Source organism: Stenella coeruleoalba (assembly GCF_951394435.1).
Source record: "Stenella coeruleoalba genome assembly, chromosome: 9".
NCBI classification, from domain to species: domain Eukaryota; kingdom Metazoa; phylum Chordata; class Mammalia; order Artiodactyla; family Delphinidae; genus Stenella; species Stenella coeruleoalba.
Window position 1 is genome coordinate 52,547,669 of NC_137155.1, and position 25,445 is coordinate 52,573,113.

The window sequence follows — 25,445 nt, forward strand, 5'->3', positions numbered from 1 at the left end:
GATAAGTTGTGTTTTATGACTAGAATATGGTCTATCTTGGTGAAAATTCCATGTGAGCTTGAAAAGAGTATGTATTCTGATACTGTTTGATGAAGTATTCTATAGACGGCAGTTGAACCTGACAGTATTAAGTTCAACCACGTTCTTACTGCTTTTCTTCCTATTCAATATATCAATTGCTGATAGATAAGTGTTAGTATCTCCAAGTATAATAGTGGGTTATCTATTTCTCCTTGAAGTTCTAACAGATTTTCTCTCACGTATTTTGATGCTCTGGTGTTAGGCACATACACATGAAGTTTTGTTATGTCCCTTGGTGCTTTGATCTCTTTATCATTATGTAATGCCTCTCTTTATCCCTGATAATTTTCCTAGATTTACAGGCAGCTTTGTCTAAAATTAATATACTTACTCTAGTTTTCTTTTGATTAGTGTTAGTATAGCATCTATTCCTCCATCACTTTATTTTTAAAGTGTCTTTATATTTAAAGTGGGTTTCTTTCAAACAAAATATATTTGGGCCTCTCTCTCTTTTACTTAATGAACTCTGACAGTCTCTATCTTTTAATTGATGAATTCAGAACATTAACATTTAAAGTGATTATTGATATAGTTGGATTAATATCTACCATAGTTGTGAGTCTTTTCTATTCACTGCTCTTGTTTTTATTCTTAACATTTTTATTACAGTATAACTGCTTTACAATTTTGTGTTAGTTTCTGCTGTATAACAAAGGGAATCAACTATATGTATACATATATCCTCATATCCCCTCCCTCTTGTGCATCACTCCCACGGTCCCTATCCCACCTCTCTAGGTGGTCACAAAGTACCAAGCTGATCTCTCTGGGCTATGCAGCTGCTTCCCACTAGCTATCTATTATACATTTGGCAGTGTACATATGTCAATGCTACTCTTTCATTTCATCCCAGCTTCCCCTTCCCCCTCCCTGTGTCCTCAAGTCCACACTCTACCTCTGTGTCTTTATTCCCGTCCTGCCCCTAGGTTCATCAGAACCTTTTTCTTTTTTTAGATTCCACATATATGTGTTAGCATACGGTATTTGTTTTTCTCTTTCTGACTTACTTCACTCTGTATGACAGACTCTAGGTCCATCCACTTCACTACAAAAACTCAATTCAATTTCTTTTTATGTTTGAGTAACATTCCATTGTATATATGTGCCACATCCTCTTTATCCATTCATCTGTCGATGGACACTCAGGTTGCTTCCATGTCCTGGCTATTGTAAATAGTGCTGCAATGAACATTTTGTTACATGTCACTTTTTGAATTATGGTTTTCTCAGGGTATATGCCCAGTAGTGGGATTGCTGGGTCATACGGTAGTTCTATTTACAGTTTTTAAGGAACCTCCATACTGTTCTCCATAGTGGCTGTAACAAGTTACATTCCCATTAACAGTGCAAGAGGGTTCCCTTTTCTCCACACCCTCTCCAGCATGGATTGTTTGTAGATTTTTTGACGATGGTCATTCTGACCAGCGTGAGATGATACCTCATTGTAGTTTTCATTTACATTTCTCTACTGATTAGTGATGTTGAGCACCCTTTCATGTGTTTGTTGGCAATCTGTATATCTTCTTTGGAGAAATGTCAATATAGGCCTTCCACCCACCTTTGGATTGGGTTATTTGTTTGCTTGATATTGAGCTTCATGAGCTGTTTATATATTTTAGAGATTAATGCTTTGTCAGTTGCTTCGTTTGCAAATATTTTCTCCCATTCTGAGGGCTGTCTTTTCGTCTTGTTTCTGGTTTCCTTGGCTGTGCAAAAGCTTTTAAGTTTCATTAGGTCCCCTTTGTTTGTTTTGGTTTTTATTTCCATTTCTCTAGGAGGTGGGTCAAAAAGGAACTTCCTGTGATTTATGTCATAGAGTGTTCTATGTTTTCCTCTAAGAGGTTTATAGTGTCTAGACTGACATTTAGGTTTTTAATCCATTTTGAGTTTATTTTTGTTTATGGTGTTAGGAAATGTTCTAATTTCATTCTTTTACAGTAGCTGTCCAGTTTTCCCAGCACCACTTATTGAAGAGGCTGTCTTTCTCCATTGCATATTCTTGCCTCCTTTGTCAAAGATAAGGTGACTATATGTGTGTGGTTTATCTCTGGGCTTTCTATCCTGTTCCACTGATCTATATTTCTGTTTTTGTGCCAGTACCATACTATCTTGATTACTGTAGCTTTGTAGTATAGCCTGAAGTCAGCGAGCCTGATTCCTCCAGTTCCGTTATGCTTTCTCAAAATTGTTTTGGCTCTTTGGGGTCTTTTGTATTTCCATACAAATTGTGAAATTTTTTGTTTTAGTTCTGTGAACAATGCCATTGGTAGTTTGACAGAGATTGCATTGAATCTGTAGATTGCTTTGGGTAGCAGAGTCATTTTCACAATGTTGATTCTTCCAATCCAAGAACATGGTATATCTCTCCATCTGTTTGGATCATCTTTAATTTCTTTCGCCAGTGCCTTATAGCTTTCTGCATACAGGTCTTTTGTCTTCTTAGGAAAGCTTATTCCTAGGTATTTTATTCGTTTGGTTGTAAATGGGAGTGTTTCCTTAATTTCTCTTTCAGATTTTTCATCATTAGTGTATAGGAATGCAAGAGATTTCTGTGCATTAACTTTGTATCCTGCTACTTTACAAGAGTCATTGATTAGCTCTAGTAGTTTTCTTGTAGCATGTTTAGGATTCTCTATGTATACTATCATGTCATCTGCAAACAGTGACAGTTTTACTTTTTCTTCTCCAATTTGGATTCCTTTTATTTCTTTTTTTTCTCTGATTGCTGTGGCTAAAACTTCTAAAACTATGTTGAATAACAGTGGTGAGAGTGGGCAACATTGTCTTGTTCCTGATCTTAGTGGAAACGGTTTCAGTGTTTCACCATTGAGAACGATGCTGGCTGTGGGTTGGTCATATAAGCCCTCTATTATGTTGAGGTAGGTTCCCTCTATGTCAACTTTCTGGCGGGTTTTTACCATAAATCGGTGTTGAATTTTGTCGAAAGCTTTTTCTGTATCTACTGAGATGATCATAGGATTTTTCTCCTTCAGTTGGTTAATATGGTGTATCACATTGATTGATTTGCATATACTGAAGAATCATTGTGTTCCTGGGATAAACCCCACTTGATCATGGTGTATGATCCGTTTAAATTGATGTTGGATTCTGTTTGCTCATATTTGGTTGAGGATTTTTGCATCTATGTTCATCAGTGATATTGGCCTGTAGTTTTCTTTTTTTTTGTGACGTCTTTGTCTTGTATTGGTATCAGAGTGATGGTGGCCTTGTAGAATGAGTTTGGGAGTGTTCCTCCCTCTGCTATATTTTGGAAGAGTTTGAGAAGGATAGGTGTTAGCTCTTCTCTAAATGTTTGATAGAAGTCAGCTGTGAAGCCATCTGGTCCTGCACTTTAGTTTGCTGGAAGATTCTTAATGATGGTTTCAATTTCATTGCTTGTGATTTGTCTGTTCATATTTTCTATTTCTTCCTGGTTCAGTCTTTGAAGATTGTACTTTTCTAAGAATTTGTCCATTTCTTCCAGGTTGTCCTTTTATTAGCATATAGTTGATTGCAGTAATGTCTCATGATCCTTTGTATTTCTGCAGAGTCGGTTGTGACCTCTCCTTTTTCATTTCTAATTCTGTTGATTTGAGTCTTCTTCCTTTTTTTCTTGATGAGTCTGGCTAATGGTTTTTCAATTTTGTTTATCTTTTCAAAGAACCAGCTTTTAGTTTTATTGATCTTTGCTATTGTTTCCTTCATTTCTTTTTCATTTATTTCTGAACTGATCTTTATGATTTCCTTCCTTCTGCTAACTTTGGGGTTTCTCTCTTCTTTTTTCTCTTATTGCTTTAGGTGTAAGGTTAATTTGTTTATTTGAGATTTTTCTTGTTTCTTGAGCTATGATTGTATTGTATAAACTTCCCTCTTAGAACTGCTTTTGCTGCATCCCAAAGGTTTTGGGTCATCATGTTTTCATTGTCATTTGTTTCTAGGTATTTTTGGATTTCCTCTTTGATTTCTTCAGTGATCTCTTGGGTATTTAGTAGCATATTGTTTAGCCTCCATGTGTTTGTACTTTTCACACTTTTTTTCCCGTAATTGATATTTAGTCTCAGCATTGTGATTGGAAAAGTTACTTGATAGGATTTCAATTTTCTTAAATTTACCGAGGCTTGATTTGTCACCCAAGATATGATCTATCCTCGAAAATCTTCCATGAGCACTTGAGAAGAAAGTGTATTCTGTTTTTTTTTGGATGCAATGTCCTATAAATATCAATTAAGACTATCTGGTATAATGTGTCATTTATAGCTGTGTTTCCTCATTTGTTTTCATTTTGGATGATCTGTCCATTGGTGAAAGTGGGGTGTTAAAGTCTCCTACAATTATTGTGTTACTGTCGATTTCCCATTTTATGGCTGTTAGCATTTGCCTTATGTATTGAGGTGCTCCTATGTTGGGTGCATAAATATTTACAATTGTTATACCTTCTTCTTGGATTGATCCCTTGATCATTATGTAGTGTTCTTCTTTGTCCCTTGTAAATGTCTTTATTTTGAAGTCTGTTTTGTCTGATATGAGTTTTGCTACTCCAGCTTTCTGTTGATATCCATTTGCATGGAATATCTTTTTCCATCCCCTCACTTTCAGTCTGTATGTGTCCCTAGGTATGAAGTGGGTCTCTTGTAGACAGCATATATACGGGTCTTGTTGTTGTATCCATTCAGCCAGTCTGTGCCTTTTGGTTAGAGCATTTAATCCATTTACATTTAAGGTAATTATCAATATGTATGTTCCGATTACCATTTTCATAGTTTCATTTCATTTTCATAGTTTCATTTTCATAGTTTCATAGGGTTTTTTATTGTAGGTCTTTTCCTTCTCTTGTGTTTTCTGTCTAGAGAAGTTCCTTTAGCATTTGTTGTAAAGCTGGTTTGCTGGTGCTGAATTCTGTTAGCTTTTGCTTGTCTGTAAAGATTTTATTCTCCATTGAATCCTAATGAGACCCTTGTTGAGTAATCTTGGTTGTAGTTTTTTCCCTTTCATCCTTTTAAATATGTCATGCCACTTCCTTCTCTCCTTCAGAATTTCTGCTGAAAGATCAGCTGTTAACATTATGGGGATTCCCTTGTACATTTTTTTGTTGCTTTTCCCCTGCTGCTTTTAATATTTTTTCTTTGTCTAATTTTTGACAGTTTGATTAATATGTGTCTTGGCGTGTTTCTACTTAGATTTATCCTGTATGGGACTCTCTGTGTTTCCTGGACTTGACTGACTATTTCCTTTCCCGTATTAGGGATATTTTCAATTATAATCTCTTCAAATATTTTCTCAGACCCTTTGTTTTTCTCTTCTTCTGGGACCCCTATAATTCAAATGTTGGTGCATTTAATTTTGTCCCAGAGGTCTCTGAGACTGTCCTCAATTCTTTTTATAACATTTCATCATTATAAAATGAAACGATGAAGAGGAAAGTCTAAAAGTTTCTGAAAAGAAGGATTAAGAGCCAAAATGACATATACAACTTTTCAACAGCAACACTAAAGGCTAAAACCCAGTTGAAAAATAAATAAAATGTGAGCACAGAATAAATGCATTTATATTTACTGACAGACAAGGGCTCCCAAATTTTACCTTGTGTGTATTCTTCCTTAGGAAGCTTTGGGAAAATAGGTTCCACCAAAAGGAGGAATAAAATAAGATATAGGAAATCATGAGATCAAGGAAACAAGGACTACAGCCTAAGAGAGAAACAAAAGCATTCATAGGATGATGATAAAGAGAAGTCCCAAAATAACAGCTGTGCAGCAGGTCTGGAAGGCAACCGGGTAACACTGGAGCAGAAAGACCTAGGACTTCACCAGAAGAGGGAGGGGCTGGACAAGGACTGATCTATTATTTCATTTATCTGATGTTTTGAATTTGATGTTTGAATCAGACTTTTTTCTTATGTATGGTAAATAGTTCAGAGATGAATTAGAAATAGGCAGTGGTTTTAAAAAATTGAGCAAATATAAAAATAAAGTAGTTTCTAACTCCAGGAAAAAATAGGTATACAAGAAAGAAAATATAATTATAAAGTAATCACAGTACCTTATGAGGGTCACATAAAAAAAAAAACTACAAGTCACAGTGACATAAATTCTGATCATTGACTTAACACAATAAAATACAAATCCCTATGGACTGACAAGGTATAAGTGAAAACATGAAGGCAGAATAATGTGTATAGTATAATCACATTTTATGTTTATGTTTTATACAAGAGTTTATGACTTGATAATAAGTATTTAGAAACTTATCTAAAAAGATATGGACCAAATTGTAATTAAATGCTATTACTTAATGTTCCATACTTATATATTCCTTAATTTTTAATATAAACAAGTATCTAAGCATTCCTTTTAAGAATTAATTTTGTATGAAATATAGATCCAGGGCTTCCCTGGTGGCACAGTGGTTGAGAATCTGCCTGCCAATGCAGGGGACGTGGGTTCATGCCCCGGTCCAGGAAGATCCCACATGCCACGGAGCGCTGGGCCTGTGAGCCATGGCCGCTGAGCCTGCGCGTCCGGAGCCTGTGCTCCACAACGGGAGAGGCCACAACAGTGAGAGGGCTGCATACCGCAAAAAAAAAAAAAAAAAAAAAAAAAAAAAAATATATATATATATATATAGATATATAGACATATAGATAGATAGATAGATCCAAAATGTAATTTAACTTTTACACAGTATTTCAGTTTATGTGCATCATAATTTAGCCACTTTATTTTCATTGTATGTTTAGATTGCTTCTGGTATTTTTCTATTTTAAATATCTTCATGTATAAATCTTTGGAATTAATGTGATTATTTTTCTAGAATACATGCCAGATGGAATTGTTCATAGGAAAAATTCACATTTTAAGTCTTTGATAAGTAATCCAAAGCTGAACATCAAAAAATTGAGACAATTTATATCACCACAAGCAATGTTTAACCGTATCTATTATCTCACATCTTGTCAACACTGGGTAGTATTCTTTTTTCATATTTGACACCATTTTTTTGAAAAACTCTTCAAGTTTGTATTTATATGATTACAAGTGAGGTAGACCATGTGTTCATATGTTGTAAGTCATTGACAGTCTTCTGAATGTACCCCTCTCCTTTCCTCTCCTTGTCACTGCTGTAAATATTTCAGTCATATCTCTTGGGCTCTTAGGCTCCCATCTGACGGCAGAGCCAAGCTCTCTTCCTTGTGTTCCAACCCTTAAACTACTTCTAGGTTTTTTCTTCTAAATCACAAATCTGATAATATCATTTGCTTGCTTAAAAGCCCATGAAGACTAGCAATTTCCCATAGAGTAAAGTCTAAAATTCTTCAAGTGGAACACTACTTCAGCATTAATATGGGCTCAAGTATTTTCTTAAATTATAAAAATGTGTTTTCATGACAGCCTTTGCTCAATAATTATAAAGAACTTGGGATTAGAGAGCTAATTTTGCTCATTATAGTATTCACTCTAACTACCTAAGAAGTGATTAAGGAGTGACATCACCAAGATGGTGACATAGGTGATTGCTGACTTTGTTTCCCCTCAGGAGAAGAACAACTAATAACTATTCAAGAATAAGACATCACTGAGAAAATCCTACAACACAGGGGTGAGGCTAAAGCACCCCTTGCACCACAGAGACCACGACACTAAATCAGAAGGTGAGAGAAGAAGTTACACATTGATTGCATTGTCCCTCCCCCAGGCCAGTGCAGCATCACATGGAGAGGTCTCCCTTCAGCCTCCAGTTTCTCCAATGAGCAAAGAAAACCCAGGGCGGACAACCAATCCCTACCCCCAGCATTGTGGGTCACTTTGTGGGAGCCCCTACTCTGATCTTGCCCCAGATTGCAAGGGAATCTTCAGGGCTCAACCATGGGGACAGAGAATTGGGGTGAGGGGTCTTAACGACACTTGGATCTTGGCAGACTGAGTTCAGACCTACAGTGCCCAAGTAGTAATCCCAACCAGCAACAAAGTGAAAAGATAACCTATGAAAGGGGAAAAATATTATCGTTATATATCTGATAAAGGGTTAATATCCAAAATATATAAAGAACTCATACAACTCAGTACAAAAACAAATAACTCAACACCTACCATAATTATCACTTCATGATATATGTAAATAAATTGGGAATATGCCAAAAATCACTGAATTGTACATTTTTAAACAATTAAAATGGTAAATTAAAAAAATCATCATGCTGTAACCTGAAACCTACATGGTGATATATGTCAATTATATCTCAATAAAGGAAAAAAGAAGTGATTAGTCAATGATGGTAGAATATATTGACAAAGGACAGAGTAGCAGGGTCAGTATGGTGTGCTGGTATATCAACTCTGGAAAAATCAAATGAAACATACAAAGCCCTATTTGTAGTGTGTGTGGATCTCCCATCGTGGCTGATTTCAATCTACCAGTGGCTTAAGAACCAGCTCACAAATTTTTTGAATATTAAACAGTTGGCTCTGGAGAGCCAGTGTAGCCTGACTCCAACCACCACTGACAGTGCCAATAGGGTATTATCTGGAGAAGTGGCAACATTCTAACTTGAGTTAGAATGCAAAGGAAAGATCCTACAGAAGAGATGACATTGAGCTAAGACACAAATGAAAAGAGGAATCAGAAAGTTGAAAGTCATCTGAAAAAACAGCTCTGGAAGAAAGAGATATGGCAAACACACTAAGGCAGGAAATCACTTAGCACATCTGAAAAACAGAAAGAACAAGAACATATATTTTTAATTTATTTTTCAGTTGGGAGCTCACCTTGAGATCAAAAGGTCTCTTAGCCAGGGTGAAAGCAGTATTTTAGAAGAGGTGAATTATGATTCAGAAGCTAAGATCAGTTTTGGTTCTTTTGTACTTCTTTGCTAATAGAGTTTCCAATTACTGCTGGGTAATTCTTGGGGGAGGGTGGTGGCGCAGATATAGAAATATAAAATCTACCAGAAACCTGGGTTTATGGAATACAAAATACAGCAGGAAATAAGTATTATTCTATTTTACCAACATTTATGGTTCTCAGTGTTCATTCTAGACACTCTAGTCTATATTTCTTCTTCAATCTTGCCAAGCCTACAAATTAACTATACTTTTAAATCCTGTTGCCATATTAAGATGACTAGTAGCTTAAATATACTATGCTGAAATGTATCATTGGGCAGTCTTTGGATAAAATATAAATCAAATTGTAGGAACAAAGCAAGAATAACTGGATTAAATTCAATTATCAGCTTTGGGAATGTTTTCCCTTTGGCGTCAAGATGACAAAAGATAATTCTGTTTTGTTTATTTTATCTTGAGCAGGTAGAGATGGGGAGAATTCAAAATAACATTTTAAGAATGAATCAGTTGGAGTTCAAATCCAGGCTTGAGAAGTGAACAGCTCCTCCAGAGTGAAAATAAATTCTATTGTGAAGCAAACGAAGATTAGGAGGATTAAGTGTCACATGTGGAGGATCTGAAAGTGGATTTGTTTTTTATTATTGAAGGTATTTTTATGGGTTAATTGTACGGGGATCCGGTTCATTTGTTTTTTCTAAGCTGAGATGAGCCAGTATGTCTCTGGGGCAGGAGAGACTTGTGCTGCTTGTGAGGATGTGTATTATTTGTTTCAATATTATGCATTAGCAGCTAATAGTCCCAAGAAAGGGATTATGACTTGGTAGTCTCAGAAGTAATTAATTGTTACTGACATGTTAGCTATATTAATAGTTACAGTACTCTCTTTATCCAATACAACTCTCTTTATTGTAATTTGTATACATGTTCAAATTGCTTTAGTAATAATGCTCAACATTTACACAGAATTTTTAAAAGTTCCAGGCAATAGCTAAAACAATCGAGTTATTTCCAAAAACATGAGTTAGGTATAGAATGTGGCTGTCAAAACTGGAAATTCAATTTTTCCTTGTTGAAGAAACAGAAAAAAATCAGCTTTGTTACTGATAAACTTTTTCTACAAGAAACATATCTCAAGTTTTATTAAATTATAGAAAACATTATTAAATGTCCAATGGAATTACTTTAAAGCTATGAATCCCAGATTATTTTACTTTATTATTTAAAATTATATATTAGCTTACTTCTCTAGAATTACAATAAATCTGTAAATAATACAAGCTTTGCAATAAAATAAACATAGGACTGCAATTTAGATACAAGGTAACACAAAAGCTTTAGAAATCACTTATTAAAATGAAGGATCCTGAGTAATTATAAATGAGAGGAGGTAGAGAGGTAATGCAGGTTACCCTGTTTCTAGTTCTAAACTATTCATTAATGAGTAATAGAATTAATTCCATGTGAATTTGGATTCACTTCTAAGTGTACCAAAAGACCATATTGTTGGAAGTTCAGCACAAGAGGCCAGATATTTACTCTGAATCCACATGGAAAATAAAATTAAGGCAACTGTTCATATTATTTAGGCCAGAAAATACTCTCATCCAAATCCCCAGCAAGAACCAAGTAGAAATATTTAGCTTTGGGATTTGGGGGAAAAAAAAAAAAGATTTTGCATATTTTACTTCAGTGCATATTTCCTATTTCTTGTACATAAAATTCAGTTTCATTTAAAAGGCAAATTGTAAACTCAGCTTCATTTAGAATTCAGGTAATTTTCAAAATATTTTGGGCCCAAATAAATCTTTAGATGGAAGTATTTCAACATTTATCTAAGAAAGCAGTTTTATGAGGTCTATGGCAAATTTAATTATTCCAGTGTTTCCCAAAGTGGGCAGCATGTACAAAATTCTGTACAATATGAATGTGTTGATCAAAAGGAATTTGGAAAACGCTGTTAAATCGGCTTAGCATGAGATCTCAGCTTTTTTTATATCTGGATATAAGTTGTCAGTCTATGTATTAAATCTACTGAAGTATATGTTGAAATACAGCCCCCAGGCATCCCAGACAGAGGGAAGATTATGAGCCAATAAGAGCAGGTGGGAAAGCATAATGAATCTTTTAAGAAACTATAAGGAAATTCTGGGGTTGCAGGAGATAAATCTGGAAATGGATGCCCGAGCCAAACTGTGGACATTTTGAATGACAGACTACGTAATTCAGAGTTTTTTAAAAGTCAGCCAGCAGCCATTGATGCTTTCCAAGGAGGGGAGTGATAGAATAAATATGGTAGTTCGGGAGGATCAATCTGGCTGAAAATGGATAGGTTGGTGTGGAGAAGGGAAAATACTGGAGGCAGGGAGTCCAGTTAGAAGGCCCTAGCAAAAAATCAGGAGTGATATTAAACATGAATGGTGAAAAGAGAATGCAAAAGGAAGAATGAGAACAAGGTCTATTGCAAGAGAAGAATGGGAGGAATGAGGGACAGTTTCAAAGATTTTTAAAGAGCTCTCCAAGAGACTGATGGTGACGTTAGTGATCACAGCGAATCTTTTGCAGCTTCTCTGGGTTATGCTTGATACAGGCTCCCATGCCTTGATATAGGTTTTCTACCATAATGGACTTTCCATTCTTGGTTAACATAGCTAACTTATAATTCATTCTTTAGGACTTCTAGTTCACCTGTCATCTTTTCATTCTTAAATAATTTTTATATGTTCTCTTAGTATCCTTGATATACAAATTCTACAATATTTGAATCAATGTATTTTACAGATTGATTAGGTAGATTACAGGTTCCCCAGTCAGATTACAGGCTCCCTGAAATTAGGGATTAAATTTGTCCGCTTTCAACAGCCAGCACAGTAGCACATAGTGGAAACTCAATCACTGTTTGAACAAGGAGTATGCCTAGGAATCTTAGAATGTTAGTAAGCACAGTAGCACATAGTGGAAACTCAACCACTGTTTGAACAACGAGTATGCCTAGGAATCTTAGAGTGTTAGTAAGCCTAAAGAAAGACAGAAATGGGCAAATAGATGGAATATAAAGGTTGAGGAAAGGTAGTTTTATCAACATGTTGGAAAGCCAATGGAAATAAGATTGAGGAAAGTGATAAAAAGGGAAATTGATGAGGCAGAATTGCAGAGTGAAAGGCAGGCTGTAGAGGGTGGTGAATTCACCCTCTGGTAGTCTAATACTTTCTACTGTTTTCAAAAGAGGCCTCATACCCCTCCATTTCCTCACCTTAGTTCCTTGTGTTTCCACTTTCAAGAATTCCATCCCATCTTGAGCCTCTTTTTCAACATTTACACATGCACACTTAAAGCACAGGTCAAATGTCACTATCCCCTGAGACATTCTGTGGTCACTTATTTCTCTGAATCTCCAGAGTGACTTTTTTTTAATATGCAGCCTGAAGCACTCCTACATAAAATTCACGTTAGGTGATACTTTTGGGAAGTTTGCCGTTATAGACATATTCTATCTAATAAATGACAAAAGGATGATAGAATTAGAATCATCATTTTACAACTCCAAATGAAGTAATAGGTTTAAGCAAATGATCATCTATGGATACAAGAACTATTAGTGGAAAAAGGTTGGTGGGGTACTTAATGATGGATGGATCAAGGCAATAGTATCTGAACCCACTGATCAAACTTCAAGTCATAAAAAGAAAGAAAACTAGACATCATACACCTCCTTATGGAAAGACACAACACACCCTCTAATATATTTTTACCAAGAAAAAAATGTTAACCTGCATTTGACCAGATTTTATCTGTAACAGCAAGTTTAAAGGAAATATAGAAGACAGAAAACGTGCAAAGACAACACTGGGTTGTATTCAGTAAAATCTCAAATTTGTGAAACAATACAGTTTTTCAACAAATAAATTGCAAGGAGTAAAATTTAAAGAGGGAGTGAAAAACCCATAGTTTAAATATATATTAAAAGAAACTTAAAGATGTGTCAACCAAAAGTATGATAGGTTTGGATCCTGATTTCAACAAACCCAAATTTATAAATCATTTATTAGACAAATGAGAAAACAAGACCACCCACTGATACCAAGATATTGTTAATTTTTAGGTATGATGATGGCTATGTTGTTTAAGCATCATTATTCATCCTGAAATACTTTCAGATGAAATGATACAATGTTTGGAATTTGCTTCAAAATAATGCACGGTGGTAGCAGGGGTGGGGAAGTGAGTGGTGGTGCTATAAATGAAACAAGACTGATTGCTATTGGAGTTGGATAGTAGCCACATAGTTCATTTTTATTTATGATTGAAAAATTCTATTTTGTGTCATTTCAAAATACAAGCTCCTGTGCTCCATCTTAGAACTATTGAATTAGAATATCTAAAGGAGAATCTGGAAATCTGCATTATTAACAGGTTGCGAAGTGATGATTATGCACACTAAGATTTGGGAATCATAGTCCTAAACAATTCATCCCATTGTTCTTGCTCTTGTCAGAGACATCCAGTCAATTATATATGCATGCTGTATCTTTAAAGTTAGAAATTGTGTCTTGCATCTCCCAAAGCCATATATTTTATATGTGCTCAATAAATATTAGTGATGCTAGTCAAAACCTTTATTGCTGTTCACTCTGAATAAACATTCTAGGTCTAGAATATACGAGACTTACTCATATATTCAAAGATATTAGGAGTGTGCACCTTCTCAGCTCTTAGCAATAATCCTCTGGCCATGTGGAATTTCTTTCTTAGTGGTATTTAACACTCCTAATTCCTAAAAGGCTAGTATTCTCATACCTCATGCGGCAAGGATAAAATTTAACAGATGAGAACAATAACCTCCTCTTTCACAGACAGATAGAAATAGAGAATCTTAGCTTCCATGTGTAGAAAAAGAAAATGAAATGTGAAGTGTTTATACCTGCCATTACCCCTCAACTTTGCCTTTGTCAAGATTTTCTTTGTTTGCGATGGTTCATTTATTAAGTAATCATTTTGACCCTCCTAAGAGGGTATTCTTGGGAAAATGTAACCTTATATTGAAAATTTTTTCCCCAAAGACTTAGTATTCCCTATACCTTGGAACTCTTGAAAGAACTCTATGATAGATTCTGTCCCAGTACTAGTCCAGTGTTCTAGTTCTCCCACTAAGTAGCTAGGTGGTTTTGAATCTGGCCTTATTTTTAATGGGTCCTGGTTCCCCCACATACATAACTCTAAAATAAATGTCAATCTACCCTTGGATCATCTGTAAGTTAACCTACAGTTTTACATTCCTTCTAGGAAAAAGTATTTCACCCAATATTTAAACAGAAAACACAACCTTCAAGAAAAAAAAGGTATAAAATGGTTTTACCTCAGCATCTTAGACAAGGATAAATAAGGCCAGTTGCATATATTGTGTTCTGAAGGTATAAATCTAGGAATATGAAGGCTATTTCCCACTTCGACTTACCTGCTTATGAGCATGATCATAAGAATTAATATGATTGTCAAACTCCTGGTGTTTGTGGTACTGCTTGTCACATAATTCACAGTAAAAGTTTGCCTTTACATCTTCCAGGGCCTTTGCTGTGGACTTCTCCTTTTCTGGAAAATCCTTAAAAAAAAAGGCAAAAATGTTGGTTACATTTCTCTCTAATAGCATAATCAGATCTCATATTAATCAAGTTGGTATTTAATTTTACTGTGACTAAAAGGATATGGTTAGTCACATTACATTTCAGAAATTCATGGCACTGTGGAAGCAACTTTCAGCTTAGCCTTATCCCTAACTTATCAATAAACACACAATGACTTATTATAAAGGAGCCCTCAGCTGCAGTATGGTCATTACTCATTCTTCTTCTTGCCATCCATTTCCAGGTGTGGTTCTGCTGGAATACTCATCCCCATTTCCTCTGCCTATCCAATAGCCCATCTGAAACACTGTAAGACCTCTCCACGACAATATTTTATTGGGGCACTGATTGCATTGTTTTGTATTGTTCACCTACTGCTCACTTTTAGCCTCCCTGAGATCATGTGTTGGGACTTACTATTCTCTCTGCACACAGTGCCTTTCCCACCTTATTAAATTGGTGAGCTTCTACTCCTTTCCCAATACCCAGCTCTTTGCCCCCTCTGGGAATCATTTTCCATGACATTTCAAGGAGGAGAAAGCCTCCATTATGTTGCTTATTACTAAACACATCTATGATCATCCCTACTTTGTCTTCTTCATGGACATTTCTTTCTTTGATATTACCCCTTACATTTTTTGGATTCTACACAATTCCATCTTCGGCCAACTGAATTATCCACTCTACACACTCTCCCTGAGTGACCCCATTCATACTATAGTTAGAGCCTTATTTATCCTTAATCTCTACCTCCAGCCTAAGCTTCTCCCACAAGCATCAGCTCCTACTAGACATTGCCAATGAGTGTACTGCACAGTTTTCAAAATTATTACGCTTACAATTTTGACTATGCTCTATCTCAAACAGAACTTTGGCCATATCATCCTCCTGCTTAAAATCCGCCTGAATTCTCTCATTGCCTATAGGATAATAGTGACAAATGCTTATTGAGCACAAACAATGTGCCAGGTATTAGGTTAAGTATGTGAATTATCTCATTTGTTCCTCACAACGACCCTATAAAAATAAGTTCTATTTTAATCTACAATTTACACATGCATCAACCAGCACTCAGAGAGATCACACACTTGTGGTCCCTGAGTTACCAAGTGCAGAAAGGATTTGAATTCAAATAACCAATGCCTACCTCCTTTGTTAGTAAACAGCTGTGCTTTACCATCTCCCTTTAAGGCCAATCCCCTTAATATACCATACAAGCTCCTTCCTACCTCATCAGTGTCATTTATATCAATCCATGCTCCCATGTTACCCTCTTTAATTCTATTAGCAGACATGCCACATGATATTAAAAGATTTGTTTTCATGTCTAAGGCTCCCATAAATCTTTTGAAGGCAGGAACTGTTTTATTCATTTTTGTGTCCACGGTGCCAAACGTATTGTCTAGCCCAGAATAGGTGCTTATTTAATATGCATTACATAAATTAATAGATAATGCTGGCTTACATATTCATGCTTCCTATCATTCTGTAAGTTCTTCTCTATTATCCCAAGGCCTAAATAAAAGAATGACTGGCACTTAGAGGATACCAAATAAATATGCATAAAGAATGGGTGAACAAAATAAAGAATGGATTTCAGCTTTGTTTCTCCAAAATGACTAACCTTCTATAAAAAGAACTTAGGCCATAAACCTAAATCATAGGGCTATCACTACCCAGACAAGAAAGCAAACACAGGGAATTTAGGCAGATTCTACAGGGTTGGGAGAAGTGATGGGGCAATTAATTCAGACATGGAACATAATGATTCAAGCCCAAATGTAAGTGTCTAAAACACATGGCAAGAAGCAGAAAGGAAGTAACATTAACAAAGATCAAACTAGACAAAATATCTGGATTGCTTATCTAAGAGAGTTGACGTAGAAATGTGGTTACATTCTAGGCTAATGAGGCAAATAAAAGCTACTTGACAGGATGTATCCAGTAATGAGAATGTGGATACCGATTTCAAGACAAAAACCCAGTTGCTCAACGAATGGAGATAATATAGTCACTTGATAACTGAGGGAGCAGTATAGCATTGAGGTAGAGCATATCTTTTGATGCAGTACACTTAGAATCAGGGGAAACCATTATTTTTCATCCAGTCTTTCTCACTAGAAATTTGTTATGCCCTTTCTCAGTATAATTGCAGGGATTGGATTGGAACAGGGACTACTTTGGTTTACCCATAGTTCTTACTTTATGATGAGCCAGGAACAACAGACTCAGAAAACTGGCCATGTGCCTTGGATATTGAGCAACTCTGCCTCAGCTATGTTAACTGGGAGTGGAGTAGGGGTGGTGACTGAGAATTCAGGGTGAATCTGTAGCTAAAAATGTGCTTTCTAATTATTCCAGATTTTGGAGAGGATTTTGTGACAATAGCTCAATGGCCAGGAGTGGAGCTTTTCCAGTTACTCTTGGCATCTATATCTAAACAATTTTTATCTCTAAAACTCCCTTTAATTATGATATTATAATATATGACTCTCAATGAAAAATGTTATGAGAGTTCTACCAACATTTTAGTCATATACCATCTCCTACAAATGTTTACATTTTACAAAGCCATCAGATTAAATTACATGCCCCGTTTCTTGCTTCATTTTTCTTGCCGGGAAATAGTGTTGATATACCCGTTTCTCTTCCCTATAAGGGACAAATGATATTCCCACAGCATATCCTAGTCCCCTTATTAAGAGAGGAAGGATGCACAGGTGGGATATAAATGCCATGGGCAAAACATACAGAGTTCACAATCCAGTGTGTCCCTCAAAGCCAGAAGTAAAAGCATAGACCCAACAGCAGTGACTAGGGAATAGAAATGGGGAAACTGAGGCCTGAGAGTAGAAATATCAGGCAAAGGAGACTACAAGCCGAGTTGGGTAAGGATAGAGGAATCAGAGAGGAAAAGAAAGACAAAAATCCTTAAGAATTTTTGGCGAAACTTGAAAACTGAGATTAGAGCTGGAGCTGACTTTTAGTAAAAGAACTATAACTCAGTGGTCCATGGTATTACTCAGCATAAGGTAGACTTGTTCTGAAGTGTCAAAGTGGACGACCTGTGGAGATGGAGCTGAGTTGGCCCATCTCTGTGTGCCAGGAGGCTGGAGGGTAAGGTCTCAGACTAGTAGGGGAGGAATCATGTAGTCTATCTAATTCTACCATTTAGCAGAAGAGGCAACTGATGTTTAGCAATTTCGTGATTTGAATAAAATCAGCTAACAGTAAAGCAGGGGCGCACTTTCCATTGTATCACGCTGCCCCATCCACTCAATCATTCATCCGTTCATGTAACCACACATTCATCGCACTATTATCAAGCACTTAAACAGTCAAGAACCTCTTGTTAAGCAACCTGTAATCGTCAGTTTCTTACTAGGTCTCTACCTCAGAGTTTTACAGTCTAGCATGGGATAATTACATATGAACAGGTAAACACTGTAAATTGCAATACAGTGATAATCATAAGTTGTTATAGAATTTACCTAGTTCATACTAGTTAAGAATAATTTGAAGAAAAAGTCAGATTTTTTCTCCCTCTCTCTTCTTCACACATAGCATTAGATACGCTGTAAGTTCTCAGCATTTCTTGCCTTTTTGTTTAATGACAAGATACTTTTACTGGTCAAATAGCTTTGAAGGCAAATTAAGGTGAGATTTACTCTCTGAAATAATTACAGTCTTTAAATATATTGAGATATGGAGTAAACATGAAAGGAGTAAATAGCCACCTATTCTCAGTATCAGTAAATTTTTAAAATTAAAAGTGAATAAAATTTATAATAATACATTAGACATATAACATTTGATGTATAGCTGTATCATTGATTTGCTAGTCATACAAATTTCCCTTCTCACAGTTTGCCTAGAAGAGGAGACTTCGGAAGCTTATTTAATAGAAAAAATAACATTTATGAAATAAAAGAAAACTTCTTGTTAAGCATTCTCAATGATCCATTAAATGTTGAAAATGAATTATAAATTGAATGTGAGTTATCTTAATAAGTCATTTTTAAAACATTAGGCATTGCCAGTGGGCAATTATGTTGCAGTTCAGTAAGAATTCCATAGTAATTAATTACTTTTCATAATTAACATTTTGGGTGCAAAGAGAGTAAATATACTTTTTCACACTAAGAATTTTACATTCATGCATATAACAAGTGTATCTGTAAAGTGGCAAGTATTCTGACTACAGTAATGTGTTTAGTTAGAAATATGTATGTTTGCTACCAAATTATTTTTATTATTGTAATGATGCTTACACACTAAAATCCATTGCTCTCTCTTTGTAAAATAGAAATCTGCCAAGCACTTCATGTTTGTTAACTCAATCTTCACAACGACTTTACTAAGTATCATCTCTTATTATCCCATATAAAGACATGGAAGACAAGGCACAAACACATCTAGAAACTCACTCAATGTTGAAGAGCAGAGACTGGATTCAGACTCAGATCTGCCTGTCTTCAGAGCTATTAATCACCAGGCTCGTGGCTGCCCTAATTAGCCTTTATCCAGATGCTGCATAATTCTGCGCTGTCTCTGCTAACTGTTTTGGTAGATTTGGAATGATACAGAGCCCCTTGCTCCCAGAGAGAGTAAGAGGACTAATTATAATTTTAAAAATCTATAAAGCTCTTGAAGCTGAGAGATGGGCGCTAGGAAAATACAAGGTGGTAGTCCTGTTCTGCTGGTTGTGAATATGTGCCTTGATTATTGAAAAGAAAGAGAAGAAATCAATTGCTGTTCTTCGTATCTCCCTGATGGCAATACCAGCTCGGAGCTTTGAGAACTGAATTCACATTCTTTGCATGAAACTTCACATTTGACCTTTCACTGTTATGTGTAAGAGATTGCTTTAAGAATTCTGACATTCTCTAACCTGTTCTGTTACACAGGCCCCAGATAAAATCCTGTCTCAAAGATAGTGAATTCTCCTCCTCCTTTGATCAAGTGGCTGTCGCTGATTCAAAAAATCTCTTTTGGTCCCCATTGTCCCTTTGCACCTCTGTAATAGATTGGGTAATGGGAAACTTGATTTAGATGGGTTTCTTCATGTATTTATTTTATTTTTGTGATGGAGAAAAAAAAATAGTGTTTGAAGACTGACTAAATTGAATCTCAGCCTCTTTCTTACAGCAGTTTAAACTTTAAATTTTCAGTTTTCTCAGGATAAATTAAAGGGAGTAGTGGGTAGCTTGAAGCAATCCTTGTTGTGAGTATAAAATGAGATCAGTCTCATGGAAGCACTTAGTACAGTGTATGCTAAAAGTAGGTACTTGATGTTTGGATATTTTGTGTGTATGTGTCTTTGTGTTATATGCATGGGTATTGTTGTATCCATATGACACTAAGATTTTTTTAAAAACTAATACAATTCTCCTATGAGTCTATAAAGCAACTTTCATTTTCTGATGAAAATTTGAGCAAGTGATAGGAATCCTTATTCTCTTCAACCCACCGTCTCATATGAAAGCACAATCCCTGATAGAAAATCAAATTTGGTTTCCATAAATAGGATTTTCAGATGTTTTTATCTCACAATTTGTTGTTTTTCTTTTGGGTTTTTTTTGTTTTTTTGTTTTTGTTTTTTTTTTTTGCGGTACGCGGGCCTCTCACTGCTGTGGCCTCTCCCGTTGCGGAGCACAGGCTCCGGATGCACAGGCTCAGCGGCCATGGCTCACGGGCCCAGCCACTCGGCGGCATGTGGGATCTTCCCGGACCGGGGCACGAACCTGTGTCCCCTGCATCGGCAGGTGGACTCTCAACCACTGCGCCACCAGGGAAGCCCTCACAATTTGTTTTTAATTTTTGGACTGTTTAGAAATCCCACACACAGTCAAGAGAGCACTGGATGCCCTTAATTAACATTAATATTACTAATATTGCTTTCCCTAAAGATGTGACGGGCTTCTTTTATATGGTCTTTGCATTCTATAGCATCTAGCATGTTACTTGTTACTTAGAAGAAACTCAGTAAGTATTTGTTGAATAAGTTAAATTAATGAATAAAAACCAGAGAATGCTTTTCCCACTAAGTAATAGATAGCTTGGCTCACTGTGGCAATGTTAAGTTATATCATGGGGAATTAAACTGCTGAAATGATGGCAGAATAAACAGATGAGTATGATTCTAAGTATATGGAACTTTTGGAACAATCTTTTAAAAAAATACGGACTCTGAGGTCTAAGGAGCTTACTGAAGAATTAGCCTAAAGTAATAGAGGGTGGTAACTGCATACAGATTCACAATCAGAACTATAGATTATTGATTTCCAATGTTCCTCCTGTCTTACCATAATCAATAGTTCTCCTTAAAATTTGTTGAGAATCAAGTGTTGGTTTCCCAGACTTGAACTGGACACGACCAAAGTTAGACCTTTCCAGCAATGCCCAGGTAGGTATAATGTCAGCCACTGCCTGGATTTGAAAAAGAGCTTTTCCCCTCTTATTAGTGATTAATTCAAGCGCCCAGATGAGAAGATGAATACAACCACATTAAATATGTGAACTTATCACTGGGTGGCATGCTTTGTGAACATCTCAGCATCGTTTCTAATTTGGAAAGAATGATGAATTTCTGACTTACTGGCAAGATGCCAGAGTAATGATTTCATTTCTGTTCATGAAGCAACAATTAAATATTTAAAGTTTGCTTGTATAACTGCTTATTTTGGAGAAGATTCCCAATTGGCTGCATTTGAACAGAGGTTATTTTTGAAAAACACATGCATATCTGTTAGAACCATTGTTCATCAGTATTCTACACCACCAACTTCATCTTCCTCAGCATAAATTAATATACAGTTCCTCTACCAGAAAAACACATAAGTATATAATGCAGTCCCAGGTGTACCCTAAAATAATCATAACAGTAGCGATTGCTTTATTACCTAACTACGCATGTCTGCCATAAAGGAAAAAAGGCGCACATATAATTTCCATATTGCTTACCAATGGGATACAGGTGCTGCATTGCACAAGTTCATAAAGGTTATGCATTGGTTTTCAGAGTATTTTTAACAACTAATGAAACAGTAAAATACATGTAAACCAATGAGATTTACTGGACACAGTGTAGTATGAGCCCATCAAGATGCAAGGACTACCAGTCTCTTACACAGAACATCCCAGCCCTCACCAGTAAAAACAGGCAATATTTTTGGGTGGGAGACAAAAAGAGAGTACATGAAAATATATGTAAATTTACCCAGGGTCAAGGACAAGGTCGAATCCATTAAATAGCAGTCCCTGGCCTAGAGTTCATGCCCAATAAACGTCCATTAATGAATTCATGAATGAATAAATGTAGTGAGTGAAGGAATGAATACATTTAATTTCTTTCTGACCTTTTTCCTGTTTAGTTATTGTGCTAAAGGGGAGAGAACTGGAAAACCTGAAATGAGTATGGTGATGTTAAAACCCATACACTTGTACACTTCAAAGAGTGAACCCTAATGTGGAATATAGACTTCAGCTAATAATAACACATCAATTTCAGTTCATCAATTGTAACACACTCACCCACCACACTAATATAAAATGTTAATAATAAGGGAAACTATATATAAAATTAGGGGAGAGTATACAGGAACTCTTTGTATTTCCTGATCTATATTGCTATGAACCTAAAAATACTCTTAAAAAATACTCCAGTATTTAGAAAATAAAAGTGTACAACGAAATCACATTTTTATAGTCCTACCTTCACTGAACTCAAAGAAAAGCAATGCATGATGTAAAAATAACCTAATCCATGTTATGTAATGTACATGGCTGAGCTCCAGGGGTGGGGCCAGATGACAAGGAGGGCTCCTTTGTATGGAGAGATCTTGAGATCCCCAATTCCGTTCTGTCATTTTCCATGAGAGAGAACAACCCTCAGCAATCCTTGAGAAAAGCAGGACTACTGACAGACCATATTTATAATCATTAGATCCACTGGAAATTCACGGGTAAAATTTCTATATTTGAAAGAAAGATTTTAGAATGAGTCTATGCTGTGGGTGTGTAAAATATGATAAGAAAATGAGTTTTCTTCCCCCAGACTGACAATAGTGTCCCATTTATAAAGGTAGTAATTACCACTCCATCAATTCAGCCCACAGATATGTATAACTGTAATGAATACAGACATATTGCATTCATCTAAATTGAATACATTTAAATGAATACATCTATTGTGCACTAGACAGGAAGTACTTTCATTTACCCATTACTCCTGCTGCAACTACTTATTTTAAAAATGCAATTAATAGTGTCTGACATTTCATTTTCTAATATAGGAGAAATCAATAAAAAATGTCAGGTAACTAAGTTTTCTGGAAAGTTGCTAGTGACACCTGCTGAATTACAAACCATTTTTTAAAAATTCAACATCTGTAACAGCTATCTAGGGGAGAAATTGTCATTAAGAGATGCTGACCTAGACATTGCTTCACTTTTGCATGGGAATTCATGGCAAATATGCTTCCTTCAAAAAGATTCAGGTGATTGTTAAGTGACTTCCTGTTCTAAGGCCTTCTCAGGTTGCTCTGGAATTCATCTGTACAATTCTAAAAAGCCGTGTTTCTGTTCTACATGTGCTAAAACAGGCCTAGAAACTCCTAAAATGATGTGCTAAAATAGTATAAAGACAAAGTTTTTGCTTTTAAAAAAGGACACACAAACCAGAAAAATGCCCAAACTCCAAGGACATTCTTTCTGTTTTTTCTGAACATTTGCTATCTTGTTGGATTAAAAAGTCTGCTACATTTGGTTTACTTGTTCTATAACCAGAGATGTTTAAAAAGTGACTGTGCTCACAAAGGCACTTCATTATTTCAAACTGGCTGCTCCAGGGTTCTATCTATTGAAATTCTAATAGGTAATTTACTTTCAAACTTAGAGAAAACCAGCAATTGTGAAAGAAGTATGCTATACAGAGGCTTTGTGTCTCAAATCTTGAAATATTAACTTCAAGCTGGGAAAATGTGTCAAAGTAAAGGAAATCTATTAAAATGCTAGTTTTCTTTGAGAGGAAGGCATTCACAAGGGCTAAAGGAAATGCTATAAACAACATTACATTCATTTCAAGATCATGAAATGATGTACAAAACTTGGGGCTCGGGGGCTTCTGGGAAGATGGTGGAAGAGTAAGACGCAGAGATCACCTTCCTCCCCACAGATACACCAGAAATACATCTACACATGGAACAACTCCTACAGAACACCTACTGAACGCTGGCAGAAGACCTCAGACCTCCCAAAAGGCAAGAAACTCCTCAGGTACCTGGGTAGGGCAAAAGAAAAAAGAATAAACACAAACAAAAAGATAGGGACAGGACCTGCACCAGTGGGAGGGAGCCGTGAAGGAGGAAAGGTTTCCACACACTAAGGAGCCCCTTCGCGGGTGGAGACTGCGGGTGGCGGAGGGGGAAGCTTCGGAGCCGCGGAGGAGAGCACAGCAACAGGGGTGCGGAGGGCAAAGCGGGGAGATTCCCGCACAGAGAATCAGGGCCGACCAGCACTCACCAGCCCGAGAGGCTTGTCTGCTCACCTGCCAGGGCAGGCGGGGCTGGAAGCTGAGGCTCGGGCTTTGGTCAGAGCACAGGGAGAGGACAGGGGTTGGCGGAGTGAACACAGCCTGCAGGAGTTAGTGCACCACGGCTAGCCGGGAGAGAGTCCAGGGAAAAGTCTGGACCCGCCGAAGAGGCAAGAGACTTTTTCTTCCCTCTTTGTTTCCTGGTGCGCGAGGAGAGGGGATTAAGAGTGCTGTTTAAGGGAGCTCCAGAGACGGGCGCGAGCCGCGGCTAAAAGCACAGACCCCAGAGATGGGCATGATACGCTTAAGGCTGCTGCTGCCGCCACCAAGAAGCCTATGTGCGAGCACAGGTTACTATCCACACTCCCTTCCGGGGAGCCTGTCCAGCCCGCCACTGCCAGGGTCCTGGGATCCAGGGACAACTCCCCCGGGAGAACGCACGACGCACCTCAGGCTGGTGCAACGTCACGCTGGCCTCTGCCGCCGCAGGCCCGCCCAGCACTCCGTGCCCCTCCATCCCACCCCCCACCCCGGCCTGAGTGAGCCAGAGCCCCCGCCATCAGCGGCTCCTTTAAGCCCCACCTGTCTGAGCAAAGAACAGACGCCCTCCAGCGACGTGCACGCAGAGGCGGGGCCAAATCCAAAGCTGAGCCCCTGGCAGCTGTGAGAACAAAGAAGAGAAAGGGAAATCTCTCCCAGCAACCTCAGAAGCAGCGGATTAAAGCTCCACAATCAACTCGATGTACCCTGCATCTGTGAAATACATGAATAGACAACGAATCATCTCAAATTAAGGAGGTGGACTTTGAGAGCAAGATTTATGATTTTTTCCCCTTTTCCTCTTTTTGTGAGTGTGTATGTGTATGCTTCTATGTGAGATTTTGTCTGTATAGCTTTGCTTCCACCATTTGCCCTGGGTTCTATCAGTCCGTTTTTTCATTGTTTTCTTTTAAAATTTTTTTCTTAATAATTATTTTTTTATTTTAATAACTTTATTTTATTTGACTTTATCTTCTTTCTTTCTTTTCTTTCCTTCCTTCCTTCCTTCCTACCTTCCTTCCTTCCCTCCTTTAGATAACGAATCATCCCAAATTGAGGAGGTGGACTTTGAGAGCAAGATTTATGATTTTTTTTCCCTTGTCCTCTTTTTGTGAGTGTGTATGTGTATGCTTCTGTGTGAGATTTTGTCTGTATAGCTTTGCTTCCACCATTTGTCCTAGGGTTCTATCCGTCTGTTGTTTTTTTTTTTCTTTTCCTCTTAATAATTATATTTTATTTTAATAAATTTATTATATTTTATCTTACTTTATTTTATTTTACTTTATCTTCTTTCTTTCTTTTTTCCTTCCTTCCCTCCTTGCTTCCTTCCTCCCT

General features: G+C 36.8%; 1 protein-coding gene across 2 annotated transcripts in view; it reads right to left on the reverse strand.

Moving 5' to 3' along the window:
* ZNF804B (zinc finger protein 804B) overlaps positions 1–25,445 on the reverse strand; it is a gene marked incomplete at its 3' end in the record, with an annotated part of 871,582 nt that overhangs the window by 67,941 nt on the left and 778,196 nt on the right. Inside the window, exon 2 of one of the 2 annotated variants that reach the window (XM_079931429.1) lies at positions 14,374–14,517. In XM_079931429.1, coding sequence (XP_079787555.1) covers positions 14,374–14,517 — 144 coding nt within the window. Of the gene's footprint in view, positions 1–14,373; positions 14,518–25,445 lie in introns of those variants that run through there. The other variant, XR_013829743.1, reaches the window with a different exon arrangement.